Source organism: Rutidosis leptorrhynchoides, chromosome 2, assembly GCF_046630445.1.
Source record: "Rutidosis leptorrhynchoides isolate AG116_Rl617_1_P2 chromosome 2, CSIRO_AGI_Rlap_v1, whole genome shotgun sequence".
In the NCBI taxonomy this organism is placed as follows: Eukaryota; Viridiplantae; Streptophyta; class Magnoliopsida; order Asterales; family Asteraceae; genus Rutidosis; species Rutidosis leptorrhynchoides.
The window spans coordinates 341,605,111-341,625,907 of record NC_092334.1 but is presented as its reverse complement, the minus strand read 5'-3'; the positions used below and the strand labels follow the sequence as shown (position 1 = coordinate 341,625,907).

The following is a 20,797-nucleotide window of genomic DNA, read 5'->3' as shown; positions in this document are numbered from 1 at the left end:
AGAAATTCATCGAACGGCATAATTGGTTTCACAATCCGAGTTGCTATCTTGTATAGGCTGCATTTTGTTTAAGTGTTGCTATGTTGCTACCTTAGCACCCTAGCTGCATTCATTTGTTGCTTATCCTGTTTGCGATGTAATTTGTGAGAATGCTAATTTGCACATGTACTGTACTCAGTGAGTTGTTTATATATATAATAAATAAATTGATTGATGCTTTTCGAAAAAAAAGTAACTCTTATCATAAGTTGAACTTGCGGGCATAGCCCAACGGTTCTTCCCATGTACTTTGTGTCATGGGATGGGGAGAGGTCATGAGTTCGATCCTTAGGGATGACATGATTTTCTTTAAACCAATTGAACACCAATAATGGTGGTATATATTGACCCTATAGGGAGGTTTTACAGGATTCGTTCACGGACCCCTACCCGGAACCACTGGCCGAATGGATGTGTTCCCAGGTACCGTCTATCGGATTTGGATTTCCGCCCGGACGTGTGTGTTACGTGCAATGATGAGGGTCGTTGAAAGAAACGATCTACTGATTCCAAAAACATCGCCGTTAAAAAAAAAAAAAAAAAAAAAAAAAAAAAAAACTCTTATTATAAGTTTGATTTTGATTATGATAAATTTGATTTCATGTTGACTGTAGTTTAATTGAGATGCGTAAGGTCACGGGATTACCGATCCGCACGTGTGGCCTGAAAAACAAAGCCCACTCATATTTAATGTTTTTTAAATGGATCCATCGTTTAGCTGGTCCCACTTTGTAACTGATTTTATCGGTACGATTATGTTTGTGTTGCCACGCTCTTACATATAGCAGGACCCTTTTTCACTTTTATAAAAAAAAATTTGGCAAAATATTACTCCCTCTTTCTCGTATCTCATATTAATTGTTCAGTATTTTATTTTATGATTATTTAAATTAATTGTTCACTTTCATAAATAGAAAAAAATAAGAAAGTTAAGTTCTAATATGCGCTTAATGTATGTGAATATGATTAAAGGAGAAAGAAAAAGTAAGAGTAAAACTGGAAAGTAAATAGAAATTTTTATAACATTTTCTTAAACTGTTTGTTTTTTATCTTAGACTATTGATATGGGACGAATGGAGTAATATGTTTATATATAAAAAATCCGAGGATCCGGTGGTACAACATTGGGCAGATCATATCGATCTGTTGATGAAGTACTTGGTCACAGGCAACCAAATCACACTGGCTCTCGCTATGTTCGTGCTAAGTACTGTGAACGACTACATTGAAACAAGCGAGCACAATTGGAAGAATAACACATGAAATTACAAACAAACAATACCACCAATCCTAAACTTAAAACATACACATAAACCCGATCCCATATTTAACCCCGCAACAGCACTCCTCAGAAACCGCAAATCAAAACCATTCACAGGGCAACCCAAGAACACCTAACCCGTGGCCCAAGGTTGGAGATGTCATACCCCGTCCAAAATTTTCCGAGCGAATACAATAACATATGGTACCATCGCGATGAACGGACCTCTATATGCCTTGAACGACTCCATGAAATGTCTCTAAAATGAGCTAATGCACAGCGGAAGATTTCTTTCGTACCTGAGAATAAACATGCTTTAAAGTGTCAACCAAAAGGTTGGTGAGTTCATAGGTTTATCTTAAAACAATAAAATTCATCTTTTTGATAGACCACAATATTTAAATCCTGCATGGTACAAATGGGCCCAAATCCTATACCCACCTGTAATGTACATACTATATCTTTTAAATACAGTAGATCTTTCTCGTGTACGAAACCATTTTCATAAATCATAGTAACCGTACACATATCTTGTGCACAAAAATAACATACACATAACCTGTGTATAAAATCATTCTCTCGATATATAACATTCACATCAATTGGTGGCAATTATCATGTCCACATAATTCAATGGTGGCAATTATCATGTCCACATAATTCAATGGTGGCAATTATCATGTCCACATAATTCAATGGTGGCAATTATCATGTCCACATAATTCAATAATAATCCGCAGAACTTCTGTCTGCATAATAATTCATTCGAGGAATGTTTTGCTTTTGTCTATCTCGTCAAACATTTATAAAAGCATATCATGTATTCGCAATTCAAAATATATTTCAAACGCATTTAATAAAGCAGTTGTAAAAACAGCGCATGTATTCTCAGTCCCAAAAATGTAAAGAGTAAAAGGGAATCAAATGAAACTCACGCATATAAATATTGTAAAATAGTTAATAAAGCATTTGCATGTATTCTCAGCCCCAAAAATGTAAAGAGTAAAAGAGGATCAAATGAAACTCACCATACTGTATTTTGTAGTAAAAATACATATGACGACACTTGACAAAATTTAGGGTTGGCCTCGGATTCATGAACCTATATCAAGTATATATATTAACACGTATAATATTAATCAACTAAGTTTATAATGTATTAAGATTAATTTTCACATATATAATCATATTACTATATATATTATATAATATATTTATATATTATGTATCACTTAATAAAAATAATATCTTGTTTAAAAATATAAAACTATGTAATATTGGTATAGGTATGTAATAAATATATTTATATATATAATATCTGTTATAATAATAATAATAATATTAATAGTGATATTAATAATAATAATAATGATAGTGTTAGTGAAAATAAAAATGATAATTTTAGTAAGAATGATAATTTTACTAATAATGACATTTTTAACAATAAAGATACTGTTAATAATAATAATAATAATAATAATAATAATAATAATAATAATAATAATAATAATAATAATAATAATAATAATGTCATTAATAAAAATTGATACTTTCAATACTAATGATATTAATTATACTAGTTAGATGATCATAATAATAATAATAATAATAATAATAATAATAATAATAATAATAATAATAATAATAATAATAATAATAATAATAATAATAATAATAATAATAATAATAATAATAATAATGATAAGTAACTACCTCATAATAGGCTTAAAAAAGTTAAACTGCCCGCGACGGGACTCGAACCCGCGACCTCTAGCTAACTCGTAAACACGCTCAACCGTTGCTCCACATGTTGTCTTCGAATAATACCTCGCTCGTTTATTTATTTAACATATATTAATCTGTTATAATTTTTCTCCCATTTCCATCACCTCTTCTCCTTATCACCTCATCATGAATTACCATCATTATCACGATCGTATTACACACATCATCATCATCTTTTCTATATCATCATATCATTATCATCATTGTTGTTTTATTGTCTCGATCAATATCAATATCAATATTGATATCAATCTCAATCTCATCTCTTTCTCATTATTTTAATATCAACAACTCATCGTTTATCACGTATCATCGATATCATAATTAAAGTTGTGCCATCATCACCGTATTCGTTTAATATTATCATGCATCGTAACACCGTGATCATTCATCACATGTTCTCCGTTTGCGTTTTAAACTTTAAACAGAAAGTAAGTAGCAAAACAGTTTCAGCCTTACTTGAAAATATCAGCCCAAACATTTTGCTCAGCTCCATACGCCCTTGTGTCCAGTTTTGCAAGATCGACAAAAAATGATGGAGGGTCCTCCGGTTCCCATATCATAATTAAAGTTAAAGTATTATCTTTATTGTATTATTATTAAGTTTCATCATCCACTCATATTTAACGCTTTATGTATCTATCACTTAAATTAATACGTCCTAATTGGTTGTGATGGTATTTGAAAATTCAGAAAACAACAACAGTAATAAAGGAAGAGAGTTGCAGTAACATGGAATGGCGTTTTGCAGGTCTGGTGACTCGTGGTCTTCATAATTCCGGCCCAACAAGATAAGTAAGTACTTGGCCTAGTAGGAGAGCCGAAGCCCAACAGAAATGCTTGATCAATTCACGGCCCAACAAGCAATGGGATTATTTTGGCTCGATTAAATATTCTGCCCATAAATATATATTAAACTGCAGCTTGTTTAAGGATTCATTTCTATCATCATGTCCCCACATGCACTAGCATTTGTCTAGAAATTTGAGGATCCCATCTTAATTGTGTACTAGTTTTATTAAATTGAATCCACCCACTTGACCTTTACACGAGTCAAATTATGAGAAGGAAAGTTGTAATGAAAACTTTACAGCTCATTAATCCATGATTAAAGTTGTGCAGCTGTGATGATTTGTTCGATAGCATAAGAGATTGGAATTGGAATATCATATTAATTCGTAGTAGTAGAAAAACAATAATAATATGAAGCTGGTGTTTTTGTGGTGGTTTGAACAGAAATAAAAATGTAAGTGTACGTATATATATTTATGAAACGATGTGATGGAATGGCGAAATGGGTTTGTGGTGAAGTTGAAGTAAGAAGACAAGATGATGGATGATGACTAAAATATAGAAAATAAATGGTGATCGAAGTGGAGATAGTTTTTGGGTTGGCTTTTGGTGTAGAACAACAAAACAGAAATGAATATATAAGTTGTAAGAATTTGCAGGTGAGTTTCATGGTTTTTATTATATATTTATATATATATATATATATATATATATATATATATATATATATATATATATATATATATATATATATATATATATATATATATATATATATATATTTATATTCCCTCATTCTCAATTATAAATGAGGATATATCTAATGAACGTTCTCTTGTTTTGATTCATGATTGAAAGTGATTCGTAACAAACTCCGACTAAAAACAAAAATCACTTTCAGTGTGATAGATATAGGTAACAAATTCGTATTTTATTTTGTTTTTATATATCTTCTTTTAATTCTAAATTGCAGTTTGTATTAGTTAAAGTGTACTATTACTACAGCACAAGATTCGATTGTAGTTTGTTTTGTAGCTTATTGATATTGACAGAAGAATCATTTAAGTCGACAAGAACAAAGAGAAGAAATAAAATCCAAAAGCTGATATCTACGTTCAACTGATTTCGTTGTTATATGGAAGAATTGGGTGTTGACAGCAGTTTCAATCAGAAAGCAAATAGGGAATTATAACAGTTGAGATGGATTGCTAACAGATTCGTACGAGTGATATGGATATGTAGCAAGGAGTTAGACAGGAATATTATTCAGAAAAAGAAAAGAAATAAATAGATTGTGATATTTAACTTATTCGTACCAATTAGCATACATGAATCTTCAATCAGGAAGAAGGAAACAAAAATAAATTTATCAGATAGTGATGGTTAACGGAGTCTGTATAATATCTGATTCATATAATATATCTGTATTTATCAGTATATATATGTGTGTGTTTTCGTTTTTATATATCTTGAAAGGACCCGTTCATATATATTATAAACGATTCACAATAGTTGATTACATCGCGAGGTATTTGACCTCTATATGATACATTTTACAAACATTGCATTCATTTTTAAAAGACAAACTTTCTTTACAACGAAAGTTGACGGCATGCACACCATTTGATAATACATCCAACTATAATTGACATAATAATAATCTTGATGAACTCAATGACTCGAATGCAACGTCTTTCAAAATATGCCATGAATGACTCCAAGTAATATCCTTAAAATGAGCTAATGCACAGTGGAAGATTTCTTTAATACCTGAGAATAAACATGCTTTAAAGTGTCAACTAAAAGGTTGGTGAGTTCATAGGTTTATCATAACAATCATTTCAATATATTAATAGACCACAAGATTTTCGTTTATAAATATATGTACACTTGCAAGTGTATAAAAGTATTCTATAAGTTGTAGGCACTCGGTAACAAGACTTAACGTTCATGTTTTACCCTCTGAAAGTACACCGAATTAGGTGTGTTATATAAACCTCGAAGTACTAAAGCATTCCATAGTCAGGATGGGGTTTGTCAGGCCCAATAGATCTATCTTTAGGATTCGCGCCTACCAGTCATACACCAGTAGTTATAGTTACCAAGCTAAGGGGATATTTCTGGTTTAAACTCACGTAGAATTAGTTTTAGTACTTGTGCCTATTTCGTAAAACAATTATAAAATATGCATGTATTCTCAGCCCAAAAATATATAATGCAAAAGCATTTAAAAAGGGAGCTATGAAAACTCACCATACTGTATTTCGTAGTAAAAATACATATAACGTCATTTAACAAGTGCAAGGTTGGCCTCGGATTCACGAACCTATATTAATTATATATATTTATATGTTGGTCAATATTTGTCTAACAATTTTTGGTCAAGTCATAGTGTACCACAATCCTAATGCTCGAGACTAATATGCAAAAGTCAACAAAAGTCAACTTGACCCAAAATGACTTCTAAAATTTATACGTGTTTATTATATAACTTAACTATAGTCGTTTTATATATTTAAATATATTTATTAGATTTTATAATAATAAAAGTCATTTATTAATAAAAATTTATATTAACGTTTATATATAATAAAATATACTTTCATATATCTTAAGTAGTAAAATTTATAAAGTTCACTTAATATCGTAAAACTATAGTGGTAAGTATTATTAATGTAATTATATTACGCGTGGTGAAAAATATCTTTGTATCCCCTATTTATTTGATAAAATAATATTGATCATAATAATAATAAGTAAAAGTTGTATTATTTTGTAATAATAATTATTATTATTCTATAACACTATTTATATTTACTAAAAATGGTATTATGATAAAATGATAATACTAACATAATAGTAATAATGATATTTTATAATAACAATGATATTTCTATTAAAATAATAACGACGATAGTAATAATAATCATTTTAACAATAATACTAAAATTCAGTTGACTATAACTTCTAATCCGTTCATCGAAACCATTCGATATCTAAATGAAAAGTTCTTAATTTTTCGCTAGCTTTCCAATGACATGCATATCATATACCCTATCTCAGTAGCATATGTATCTAATTCAGGATTCAACAAACCTATCTAAGGACAATATCAAATGTACAAGCATGCATAATCCTATATACTCGAGCACTAGTCAGGGATACACTATTGATATATAAAAGTTAAGTTATGAGTGCTCACGTATCAATATTGAGATTCAATATTGCAGGAAAGTACGTAGACGCAACGGAGATGATAAACACTAGATTGACCTCACGAGCATACCCATGAACCATACCCATCACCTCCATAGCTATAACCCATAATTTCCTTAGCTTCGACTCATTTAAAAAAAACTATTTTGAAATCACTCGGACATCACTCCGTCGTAATATTTTATGTATACTAATAATATCTTGAAATAATACAGAGCAAATATATATATATATATATATATATATATATATATATATATATATATATATATATATATATATATATATATATATATATATATATATATATATATATATATATATATATATATATGTAAATTGATTGAGAGAGTTTAGAGAAATATATTTTCAAGTTTCTATGAAATAATGAAATCTATTGAATTCTATTTATAATAGATTTTTGAATTATTAAAGTGAATTATTAAAGTATGAATTATTAAAGTATGAATTATTAAAGTGAATTATTATTGTATGAATTATTAAAGTGAATTATTAAAGTATGAATTATTAAAGTGAATTATTAAAGTATGAATTATTAAAGTGAATTATTAAAGTATGAATTATTAAAGTGAATTATTAAAGTTAAAGTAAAGTAAAAGTAAAGTAAAGGTAAAGTTAAAGTATAGTAAAAGTATAAAAACTATGTATGTATAATACGCGTATAAATATATATAATATTAATTTAAATCGTTATATATATTTAATGAAATAAAATATAAATATCGTTATATTTATTATACTGGTTAAGTAATGAGTTGTCAAAAGTGATTCTAGATATTTATAAAAGTTATATACGTTTTAATAATAAAGTTCTTTTTAAACTGAAAATGTTTTTGTACATTTGAAAATAGATTAATAGAATATTATGGAAACTAATTTTTCACTAGCTTTTGTCTAACTTTCGTAAATGACACTTTTTATTTTTATTTATAAATAGCTTTACAAATTATTCCGAATATCGTTAAGAGGAATAGATTTTCTCAAATCATAGTGGACCTCTCAACAGAGACTTGTAATCATAATTCAATGTTTCTGATAATTCAATCATTTAATATATATTTTTTAATTTCGTCGATAATCATATTGAAACAAATACGTTCATATAAAGCATTATACGTTTAAATACTTTGTTGACATTTTCAATTTATAACATATACACATATACATACATATTCATATATGTTCATTTAATGGTTCGTGAATCATTGGAATTTGGTCGAGGTTTAAATGAATGTATAAAAATAGTTTAAAATCCTTGAGGTTTAACTTAACAAACATTGCTTATCGTGTCAGAATAATATAAAGATAAAGTTTAAATTTAGTCGGAAATTTCCGGGTCGTCACAGTACCTACCCGTTAAAGAAATTTCGTCCCCGAAATTTGATAGAGGTCGTTATGGCTAACAATGAGAATGTAATTATGACGTAACGATTATGAAGTTTTATCATGTCTAAGAAGTATGGATAAAATAATTCGATTACTCGAAGCGTATGAGGGAAGTTATCGTAAATGAAGGAAATAAGATTATAGTGATTCGTCATATCTTTTGACATCATCACAATTGATCTCCGAATTTAAAGAAAATCTTTGTAATCTATGTTAGATTTGATGCTTCGGTGATTAAGGAGATTATGATTCTCTTCGAATTAATACGATAATCCATCTTGATTTCTCTGTCGGGTATTTCATTATAAATCCACATCCTTCGTTTTTTTACAACTCACACCTTCTATTCTCTCTCCCTCAACTCATATTTTAAAGTATTTGTCAATATGCTTCATCCAGTACTGATTCTCGATATACTCCTCACTTTCATATCTGTCGTTCTTCTTTTTCATCTGCCTCCGGAAGAATCTATTTACTTCTACTATACTCTCGGTTTTATAGTGTTTTTAGTTCTTCCGTGTCTTTATATTGTTATATGCATCGATATATACGGTTTATAATTTTTGGGTGGTTGTTGGGTTTTATATCTTCCCTTATATTTCAAAGCCCCTGCTTTTGTCTTCTATAATCATTGACATCCACAGTTAATGCTCCCTTCTATTTGCTACGATTTATACTCCAATTTCTATTTTGGAGTTTTGTCCTTTCGTTTCTTCTTCTTGTGATTAAGCAACGTTTGTAATGGTCCAGTATTCGCAGATATGAATTTCAGAATGAACATAGTTAATGTTCTAAGAAGGAAATGGTAATGGCACGATCTTGATTATTAATTTACCAGAATACCCTGAAAAGACCGAATCATCAAGAAAATATATTTTTGATATTTTTAGAGATTAAATAGAATACAAGAGTCGTGTAACATGGAACATGATGATGGCATAGTCTGTGAATCGTCATGTCCCATTAGAAACTCAGCATGACTTACTGTAATATAATCACGTTGATCAAGTGTCATTATATTATACTAACTCATGCTTCAGTTCCCAACACTACTTCAAAACATTCATAATTTAAACTCGAAAGTTTATAGAATATAGAAACTAATAGTTTCTTATATGATGTAACACTGATAGCGCAAAGAGATAAATGACTTCAGATAAGATTAGTTGTGAAAATATCTTCAGAAATATCGTGGATATTTATAATGAAAGATATGATAATATCTTAGAATTTTTAATATTGATGGATGATGATGAAGATTTTTCTGTAAAGGTTTAGAATAAAGAGTAAGGTATTCGTTAATGACTTTAGCAGGCACTGAATCATTTGGATTCTTTGAAGGCAGATTTAGTCTTTGTAATTTGTCCACAGCCTCCTTCATAGTCTGTTCAATCCGTTTTCCAGTTCCAAACCTTCTCTTTTTCTCAGCTTTACCACCTTACTATTCTTTGTCATCAAACTTTTTTACTGTTAAGATCGTTTACAGTTTTTGATGCTTCGTCAGCATTTCAAGAACTAGTTTGCAGTTCAAAATATTTTTCAGAACTTCACATTCAAAGTATGTAAGTCCAGGAGATAGACGTTTTACGTACACATATAACTGTTGGCGTAGACATGCTGCGAGATTTCAAAATACTGGTTACTGTTTTCCGATGATTCGTATGACAATTCTCGTTACAAGATGCGAATGAGTAAATAATGTGATTTCAATAAATATAATGATTTTTCGAAAAGTCAAAGATAATTGAAGTTGTTGGTAAGTTTATTGCTAAGGTGGCGAGATATGAAAGGTCCCCAGTAACGATGACGAAAGGGCAACGTATCTATCGAGGTTATAATAAGACTAGTCCAACTGAAAAGTCGAAGTTGACTTGCTGGAGCTGTGACAAAACTGTCTACTTTGAAAAGGAATTGAAAAGTCATTTTAGCTAATAAATGCCAAAGGGTCTAACACGGATACGCGTCGAACTATAACTTTGGTTTCGAGAGCTTTTTAGGTACATAAATGTGGGTAATATGTGGTTGGATCATCATCTCGATTGTTCATTGTTTGAAGTGTCTTCGAAAACTTCGGAGAGTTTGAACACAGTTTGTAATCGTTAATATACATATGATGTTCTAACACAGTTTTGAAGCCAAAGTATAGCTTTGAAAGATGTAGGAATCTAAGAGTGATGTCTTCTGTTAAATCATGACTTCGATTTTGATTTGTCAAAATCAGAATGCGTAATCAAATTTGGGTGAGAATGGTTGTTTTGATTACTATACAAGAATGTATATTGTTGTGAGATTTTGAGAGTATAGTTGATGATTTGCTTAATCAGATTCGAAAAATGTAACATATTAATTTTGAATTTATATATCTCTCGGGTATTACCTACCCGTTAAAAAAAAATTTCACAATTAATATTTTGTACAACAGAATATTATTACAGTCTTTATGAAAATATATATGTGCATATTTTCTTCAGATGTAACATAGATTTAATGAGTTAATATTAAATTAAACTCATTTGATTTACGGTTGAAACTAGAACTGAATAATCCCTAAAGACTTTAGAAATTACATAACTTTTACGGAGTATTTATTCAATAAAATCGAAATTATGAATTAATACTTCGTTATTTGTTGGTGTTTGTAACCCTTGCACCATATTCTCTAAAGCCACTACTCGAGCGCGAAGCTCGTTGACTTCTTCTATTACATCTGGGTGATTGTCGGTTCGGACGAGCGGATAAATAAAATCTAGAATTTAATGTAGTATATAATCGTGACGAGATACTCTGGAAATGAGGGAGAAAATGGTGTTTCGGACCGGTTCACCGGTAAGTGCTTCAGGTTCATCGCCAAGAGGGCAATGTGGTGGATGGAAGGGATCACCTTCTTCTTGTCTCCAATTATTGAGGAGGCTACGAACCTATCCCCAATTCATCTAGAATAGATGATGGCTAATTGGTTAATCCATTCCGGTCACACTGCTTTCGGAGCTTGAGTGGGATTCCATATCGGAATTCGAGGGACTTGAACTAATGACGAATTCTATTTCGTTCGATTGAATAAAGGATTTTTCGATATGAAATGATTTTTCGGCTATCGGGTGGTATTCTAATTACATAGAATATCTATATATATAGAGCAAAAGATTTCGTAGATTACGGAGGAATTTACGTGATATGTCAGGTAAAGTTTACAGTAACAGATACGCTAAGATATGGATTAGCAGATACGCTAAGATATGAATTTTGTCTATACACTATTTATGCAATCAATGCAGTAAGACGTGTCTAGACTAAGAATGATAAGCAGGCAATTCCGACAAAAATGATAAGCAAAACTTTTGACATGCAGACACGGTCGAAGTCCAGGCTCACTAATGCATCCTAACGACTATCAGTTAGACACACTAATGCAGACCTGGTTCGCTAAGACCACCGCTCTGATACCAACTGAAAGGACCCGTTCATATATATTATAAACGATTCACAATAGTTGATTACATCGCGAGGTATTTGACCTCTATATGATACATTTTACAAACATTGCATTCATTTTTAAAAGACAAACTTTCTTTACAACGAAAGTTGACGGCATGCACACCATTTGATAATACATCCAACTATAATTGACATAATAATAATCTTGATGAACTCAATGACTCGAATGCAACGTCTTTCAAAATATGCCATGAATGACTCCAAGTAATATCCTTAAAATGAGCTAATGCACAGCGGAAGATTTTTTTAATACCTGAGAATAAACATGCTTTAAAGTGTCAACCAAAAGGTTGGTGAGTTCATAGGTTTATCATAACAATCATTTCAATATATTAATAGACCACAAGATTTTCGTTTATAAATATATGTACACTTGCAAGTGTATAAAAGTATTCTATAAGTTGTAGGCACTCGGTAACAAGCCTTAACGTTCATGTTTTACCCTCTGAAAGTACACCGAATCAGGTGTGTTATATAAACCTCGAAGTACTAAAGCATCCCATAGTCAGGATGGGGTTTGTCAGGCCCAATAGATCTATCTTTAGGATTCGCGCCTTCCAGTCATACACCAGTAGTTATAGTTACCAAGCTAATGGGATATTTCTGGTTTAAACCCACGTAGAATTAGTTTTAGTACTTGTGCCTATTTCGTAAAACAGTTATAAAATATGCATGTATTCTCAGCCCAAAAATATATAATGCAAAAGCATTTAAAAAGGGAGCTATGAAAACTCACCATACTGTATTTCGTAGTAAAAATACATATAACGTCATTTAACAAGTGCAAGGTTGGCCTCGGATTCACGAACCTATATTAATTATATATATTTATATGTTGGTCAATATTTGTCTAACAATTTTTGGTCAAGTCATAGTGTACCACAATCCTAATGCTCGAGACTAATATGCAAAAGTTAACAAAAGTCAACTTGACCCAAAATGACTTCTAAAATTTATACGTGTTTATTATATAACTTAACTATAGTCGTTTTATATATTTAAATATATTTATTAGATTTTATAATAATAAAAGTCATTTATTAATAAAAATTTATATTAACGTTTATATATAATAAAATATACTTTCATATATCTTAAGTAGTAAAATTTATAAAGTTCACTTAAGATCGTAAAACTATAGTGGTAAGTATTATTAATGTAATTATATTACGCGTGGTGAAAAATATCTTTGTATCCCCTATTTATTTGATAAAATAATATTGATCATAATAATAATAAGTAAAAGTTGTATTATTTTGTAACAATAATTATTATTATTCTATAACAATATTTATATTTACTAAAAATGGTATTATGATAAAATGATAATACTAACATAATAGTAATAATGATATTTTATAATAACAATGATATTTCTATTAAAATAATAACGACGATAGTAATAATAATCATTTTAACAATAATACTAAAATTCAGTTGACTATAACTTCTAATCCGTTCATCGAAACCATTCGATATCTAAATGAAAAGTTCTTAATTTTTCGCTAGCTTTCCAATGACATGCATATCATATACCCTATCTCAGTAGCATATGTATCTAATTCAGGATTCAACAAACCTATCTAAGGACAATATCGAATGTATAAGCATGCATAATCCTATATACTCGAGCACTAGTCAGGGATACACTATTGATATATAAAAGTTAAGTTATGAGTGCTCACGTATCAATATTGAGATTCAATATTGCAGGAAAGTACGTAGACGCAACGGAGATGATAAACACTAGATTGACCTCACGAGCATACCCATGAACCATACCCATCACCTCCATAGCTATAACCCATAATTTCCTTAGCTTCGACTCATTTAAAAAAAACTATTTTGAAATCACTCGGACATCACTCCGTCGTAATATTTTATGTATACTAATAATATCTTGAAATAATACAGAGCAAATATATATATATATATATATATATATATATATATATATATATATATATATATATATATATATATATATATATATATATATATATATATATGTAAATCGATTGAGAGAGTTTAGAGAAATATATTTTCAAGTTTCTATGAAATAATGAAACCTATTGAATTCTATTTATAATAGATTTTTGAATTATTAAAGTGAATTATTAAAGTATGAATTATTAAAGTATGAATTATTAAAGTGAATTATTAAAGTATGAATTATTAAAGTGAATTATTAAAGTATGAATTATTAAAGTATGAATTATTAAAGTGAATTATTAAAGTATGAATTATTAAAGTGAATTATTAAAGTATGAATTATTAAAGTGAATTATTAAAGTTAAAGTAAAGTAAAAGTAAAGTAAAGGTAAAGTTAAAGTATATTAAAAGTATAAAAACTATGTATGTATAATACGCGTATAAATATATATAATATTAATTTAAATCGTTATATATATTTAATGAAATAAAATATAAATATCGTTATATTTATTATACTGGTTAAGTAATGAGTTGTCAAAAGTGATTCTAGATATTTATAAAAGTTATATACGTTTTAATAATAAAGTTCTTTTTAAACTGAAAATGTTTTTGTACGTTTGAAAATAGATTAATAGAATATTATGGAAACTAATTTTTCACTAGCTTTTGTCTAACTTTCGTAAATGACACTTTTTATTTTTATTTATAAATAGCTTTACAAATTATTCCGAATATCGTTAAGAGGAATAGATTTTCTCAAATCATAGTGGACCTCTCAACAGAGACTTGTAATCATAATTCAATGTTTCTGATAATTCAATCATTTAATATATATTTTTTAATTTCGTCGATAATCATATTGAAACAAATACGTTCATATAAAGCATTATACGTTTAAATACTTTGTTGATATTTTCAATTTATAACATATACACATATACATACATATTCATATATGTTCATTTAATGGTTCGTGAATCATTGGAATTTGGTCGAGGTTTAAATGAATGTATAAACATAGTTTAAAATCCTTGAGGTTTAACTTAACAAACATTGCTTATCGTGTCAGAATAATATAAAGATAAAGTTTAAATTTAGTCGGAAATTTCCGGGTCGTCACATATCTGCATGTATATATCTAGATTTACATATTGTATTTAATCTTATTAATTAATAAACATAGTTATATTAATAATAATACTCATAATATTATAAATAATAATAATAATAATAATAATAATAATAATAATAATAATAATAATAATAATAATAATAATAATAATAATAATAATTATGCTAATATAATAGTAATAATAATAATTTTATTATTAATAATAATGATAATAATAACATAACAACTATATTGTAACTTGTAATTAATTTAATATATAAATATCACACATTAATATATATACACTTTTATTTATAAATATATCTATATATATTTACATATTTATTTACACACATTTGTTTGTGAATCGTCGGAAATAGTCAAAGGTCAAATGAATATAAGAAATAGTTCAAAATTTTTGAGACTCAACCTAACAGACTTTGCTTATCGTGTCAAAAATATTAAATCGTATCGAGAGTTCGGTTTAAAATTAGTCGAAAATTTCCGGGTCACTACAGGAGATCTCGGATCTCGGGGAGATCTCGTTTGGACATTTTTGGGGAGATCTCGGCATCTCGGAAAAATTTCGGGGAGATCTCGGGCGTTGACTTACGTGGACTTTTTAGTTTTTTTAATATAAATATATATATATAAATAAATAAATATATGTACATTTATATACATTTTTATGAGATTTTACAAGTAAATCGAAGAAATGAGAGAGAAAATCCGAAAAATCACGTGATCTTAATAAAAATTCAAGAAATGAGCGAGAAAATTCGAGAAATCGTGGCATTGACCAAGTTTGACCTCGCTGAACGAGAAATCTCGGGAGATGGACATCTCGTCTCGGCGGCATTCCAAAAACGAGATCTCGGGGAGATCTCGGGGAGAAATAAGGAGATTTACAACACTGCCGTGGACTATTTTCTGAAGTCAACTAAGTCAACAACGTCAGCAACAACTTTAAGCACACTAAAGACATGACGACGGGAAGAAATGGAATGAATGAACCAAACTAGCAGCTACCGAACATAACCAAATGCCGATTCGAACCATAAAGGAATCAGTTACCTCCGCCAATTTTCAAACGACATTTACACACCCCTGGACTCAAGCAGTCAGTAAACAGCGCCAGTTCCCGCCAACAGCCACCAGCAACCGCCGACGATCGCCATCGACAACAACCATCCTCTGTTTCCCGCCACCCGAAACTACCAGGAGGTCTGCAGAAACTACTAGCAACCACCCAAGGCCGCCAGTAGCTGTCACCCACCCCAGTAACTGCCGGCAGCGGTTAACCACCCAGCACAGTTAGATTTCAACACCAAACACGCCCCAACCTAAACCCTAGCCAAAAACGATCCCACCCCGCCTAGATCCGAAGCCCCGCCAATAAGGAAGTAGAGTTCCTTCGGAATTCGGTGCCTACAACCGTCACCGGAGGAGACAACGGCGGCAAAGGGCGGAGAAACGAAATCGACGAGCCAAACCTAAAACCACATGAGCTAGCCAGAAACGTCACTAAATCCACCCCAAAAACCATTCAGATCCCGAAATCCTTACAAAAACACAAAGATTCGCCGCATGAAACCGGAAGAGAAGCCGGGGAGAAGGTCGAGGCAAGAAACCGTAGTTTTTATACATAGTTTATACACGGGTTTATTTATGAAAATTTGAAAGAAAAAAAAAAACTAACTGAAAAATAGGTGTAAAAAACGTAAACTTTCATTTAAAATTTTAAAGTAACACGATAGCATAATGCAAAATACAAACTTTGTTACCATGAACAATATCAAGTCTTGTAACTTTGTTCACGGTTCTTTGGTAATCATAAGTTCTTTGTAAATAATTGGAGGTAACTTTTAAATAGTTAGTCAAAGGTGCAATATAATATCGTATTCTTCTAGATAAGGCAAACGTATATCGATGAAGGTTAGTTTAGAATACTAAAGTCGAATATATGGAGATATTTATTAATGAGTGTAACAATTTAACATATAACTAGTGAAATGACCCGTTGAACCACGGGTTTAAACGAAACAGTTTAATGATATGTTTTAGGTATTAAGTGAACGTAAATGCTAAAGTCATTTAGTTTAATGACGCGTGGAACCACAAAGTCAGACTAAAAAACTCGTTAGCTGAACATTTCATCAAACAACTAAATTTTTTTTTAAAAAAAGCAAGTGAGTTTCATTAAAAAATCTCGAGAGTCCAAAGTTCATATATCAATACATACAACAAAGAAAACACGAAGTCGAAAACTCGAAAAAGATAATATTGATTGTTATTTTATTTTAAAATTGTAAATTGTAAATTAAAATATAAATCTTGAATTAGTTTTATTCTCCCTAACTTTTATACCTTCTCGTACTTAATTCAAAATAATTAATCAAAATAATTCAAAATTATTTAGTTTTAATAATTAAAATAATTATTAATAAGATTTAATAATAATAATTAATTAATAAGATTTAATTTTAATTCAAAATTATTTAGATTAATGACATCACTCACCATGCTTAGATTTTTTTTCTTTTGTTTTTTGATTTTTTTAACAAAAGAATTTGCCTAATAATGACATCATCATTATAGAATTTTAATAGGAACTATAGATAGATAGATAGATTATTGTTAAAATAACCAAATTAAACCAACGAACGTTTGCTTCAACGGTATCAAGCCTCAGTGTGGAAGGGCCCGCGATTAGTTGCCAAGCAACCCGGGTTCAATTCCTAGGGGCGGAAGGTTTTCTCTCCAATTTTCTGCGATTAGTTGCCAATCAATCCAGGTCCCGCGATTAGTTGCCAAGCAACCCAGGTAGGAGTTTTCTTCTAGCGTGTGTGTGTGCAAATGATGAGGGCCATTGAAATAAATGATTCGCTAATGCAAATTCGCTGTTAAAAAAATAAAAAATAATAATAACTAAATTAATGACAAAATCATATTCCAAAGACTACATTTCAAACAAGTGGATATTTTTGCACGACACCATTAAAATCCCATTTTTAATAGATTATATAAATATAAATATAAATAAATAAATATAAATTTAGTTATAAAAAAAAATGATTTATAGTTATAAAAAATAATTTTTATTTCAAACCATTCTCACACATTACTTGCGAATATGATAGAAATTATTTACTTAACTCGATCGGTAGAAATAAATAATACTGTAATGACAATAACAAGCTAATTATTTTGTTAACTAACATCCTTACCCATTAAGTATTTTTAATCCTAGCCTTATAAAAGACGATTTATTTTATTATTATTTTTTTAACGACAAATACAAATTTTATTACTCATCTAGAAAAACTCTAGAGGGAAACAGAAATAAACGTACAAGTAGTAAATTACAACGGCTGTGATAGCCAATTGTTCCAAACAACCTTATCTCTACTCCTATAAAATAACCAATTATATGAAGTAGAACGTACCAAATCGAATAAGACTCCTTTTTGAAGCACCTCGTCTGAAAAAACAACTCCATTACGAAAACGCCAAACAATTCAAAAGAAAGCAGCAGCAATAGAATAAGCCCGCAAATTTTGTTGGTTTGACCCAGCCCAAGTATCAGTCCAACAGGCCCAATCATTCAAGTTCGTGAAAGAAGTAAATCCCCCATTACACCATACCCTAATTTTACGCCATAGTTCTTGAGCCAAATTACAGTCGAAGAACAAGTGATCAACCATTTCAACGACATTGTTACAAATAGGACACATAGCAGATTGAATGTCGATACCGCGAAGAATCAAATTGTTGCGAGTAGGGAGACGGTCACGCCTAATTCTCCACAGAGGAATGTTTATTTTTACCGGTAATACCTTTATCCATCTGATTTTTGGACTATGAGTAGGAAGTAATCAATTATCAATGAATTGTCTTGTTCTACTAACATTGTACTGAATTGTATCAACGATTGACCACTTGAAATGATCAATATCATTAGTAAGATGAATATTTTGCACTAGATTTCTTAGAGTATTTAAGCTTTCTTCGTTTCTTCCACCAATGTTTTCTCTATTCCAATACCAATTCCATTCGCCACTAGCAACTTTATCATGAATAGTAGAAAATTGATCTCCACCAATATGGAACAATCTATTAAATTGGTCTTTTAGAGGTTTTCCATTCAACCAATTGTCAATCCAAAATAAGGTAGAATTACCATTGTTGACCTGGGAAACAATTGGATTGCTTGGTAATAGGTTGACATGCTGAGATTTAAGATAAGATTTAATTAAGTTTGTCCAAATGTTGTTTCGAAACCCAGTGACATTATCAATAGCAGCTCTCTGTCCATATATAGATTGAATCACTTTTCTCCATAATTGATTTGTTTGAGTATAAAATCTCCATATCCATTTAAAGTTCAAAGCCAAGTTAAAAGCCTCTAAACTCCCAACACCAAGCCCTCCTTTATCCAAAGATGATAAAATTGAATCCCATTTAATCCAAGACATCTTCTTTGCCTCATCATCACTGCCCCAAAAGAATGCACTTCTAATACATTCGAGAGTTCGAATAACCTATTTTGGGCATTTAAATATCGAAAGATAGTAAATGCCAATACTTCCAAGTACGGACTTTATTAAAGTTAAACGACCTCCAAAAGACAACATCCGTGCCTTCCATACAGATTTTTTTTTTTTTTTTTAACTTTTCCACTAGAGGTGACCAACTAGATATCAAGTTCATGTAAGAACCTAAAGGAAGACCAAGATAAGTGAAAGGAAAAGTACCCGAAGAACATCCTGAATGATTGACCATTTCTGCCATTTCAGTTTCGGAAACATTGATACCATAAACATTCGATTTGGATACATTTATTCTCAAGCCAGAAGCAAGGAAGAAAATGTCAAAAATTTGTATAATATTATCCATCTCCTCATGATTCCATTCTGAAACAATCAAAGCATCGTCCGCATAAAAAAGGTGTGAAATGTTAGTCTGATCAGAACCAACATTGACACCCTTTATGACATTCATGTCAACAGCATTTTGACGATCCAAATGAAGTCCCTACATAATGAATAAGAATAAAAAAGGATTTAAGGGATCTCCTTAGCGAAGACCACATTTAATATCAAATTCATTTGTCGGACTTCCATTAAGTAACAATAATGTTCTTGAACATGCAAGACACATAGAAATCCAATTTCTCCATTTAATGCCAAAACCCAATTTGTTCAACATGTGATCAAGGTATTTCTAACTTACCGTGTCATAAGCCTTTTCAAAGTCAACCTTAAGGATCATCAACTTCATAGAGTTTTCTTTATACCAATTAATAACCTCACTAAGGATCAACGGCCCATCTAAAATTTGACGATTAGCAATAAAAGCAAATTGTTCAATGCTAATCACTTTATCAATGACCGTAGCTAGTCTAGAAACAAGGATTTTCGCAATGATTTTATAGTAAACCCCGATTAGTGAGATAGGTCTATAATCTTTAACCAAAGTAGGATTATTGACCTTTGGTAAAAGAGTGTTGAAAGTTGAACCAACACCATTTGGCATATATAAGTTGGTGAAAGTATGTTGAATTGAGCGTATTAAGTCATCTTTTACAACACCCCAAATTCTTTTTAGGAATAAAAATGTGAAACCATCGTGCCCGGGTGCCTTAGTACCTCCACAATCCCAAATAGCCTGTCTAATTTCACTTCCGGAAACTTCATTTTCTTAAAAATTTCTATCCAGAACATCTAGTTGCTTTTGTGCTGGTACATCATTGAACA

General features: G+C 30.2%; 1 protein-coding gene across 1 annotated transcript; it reads right to left on the bottom strand.

Annotated features, from left to right (window-relative positions):
- Positions 1-16,154: 16,154 nt before the first annotated feature.
- LOC139888869 (uncharacterized) lies at positions 16,155-20,576 on the bottom strand. The gene is made up of 5 exons (XM_071871852.1): positions 20,274-20,576; positions 19,821-20,075; positions 18,950-19,582; positions 16,412-16,534; positions 16,155-16,325 (listed from the first exon to the last, which is right to left on the bottom strand). The coding sequence occupies exons 1-5, from the start codon at positions 20,574-20,576 to the stop codon at positions 16,155-16,157; spliced, it is 1,485 nt and encodes a 494-aa protein (XP_071727953.1).
- Between the last annotated feature and the right edge of the window lie 221 nt (positions 20,577-20,797).

What these genes read in the sequence shown, in the direction of transcription:
- LOC139888869 (XM_071871852.1), bottom strand. Translation starts at nt 20,576, where the DNA reads ATGCCAAATGGTGTTGGTTCAACTTTCAACACTCTTTTACCAAAGGTC. An exon ending in TTGATACAATTCAGTACAAT is followed by an intron (nt 16,535 to 18,949) that starts GTTAGTAGAACA and finishes ATGTGGTTTTAG; the next exon opens with GTTTGGCTCGTCGATTTCGT. An exon ending in GGGCTTCGGATCTAGGCGGG is followed by an intron (nt 16,326 to 16,411) that starts GTGGGATCGTTT and finishes CGCTGCCGGCAG; the next exon opens with TTACTGGGGTGGGTGACAGC.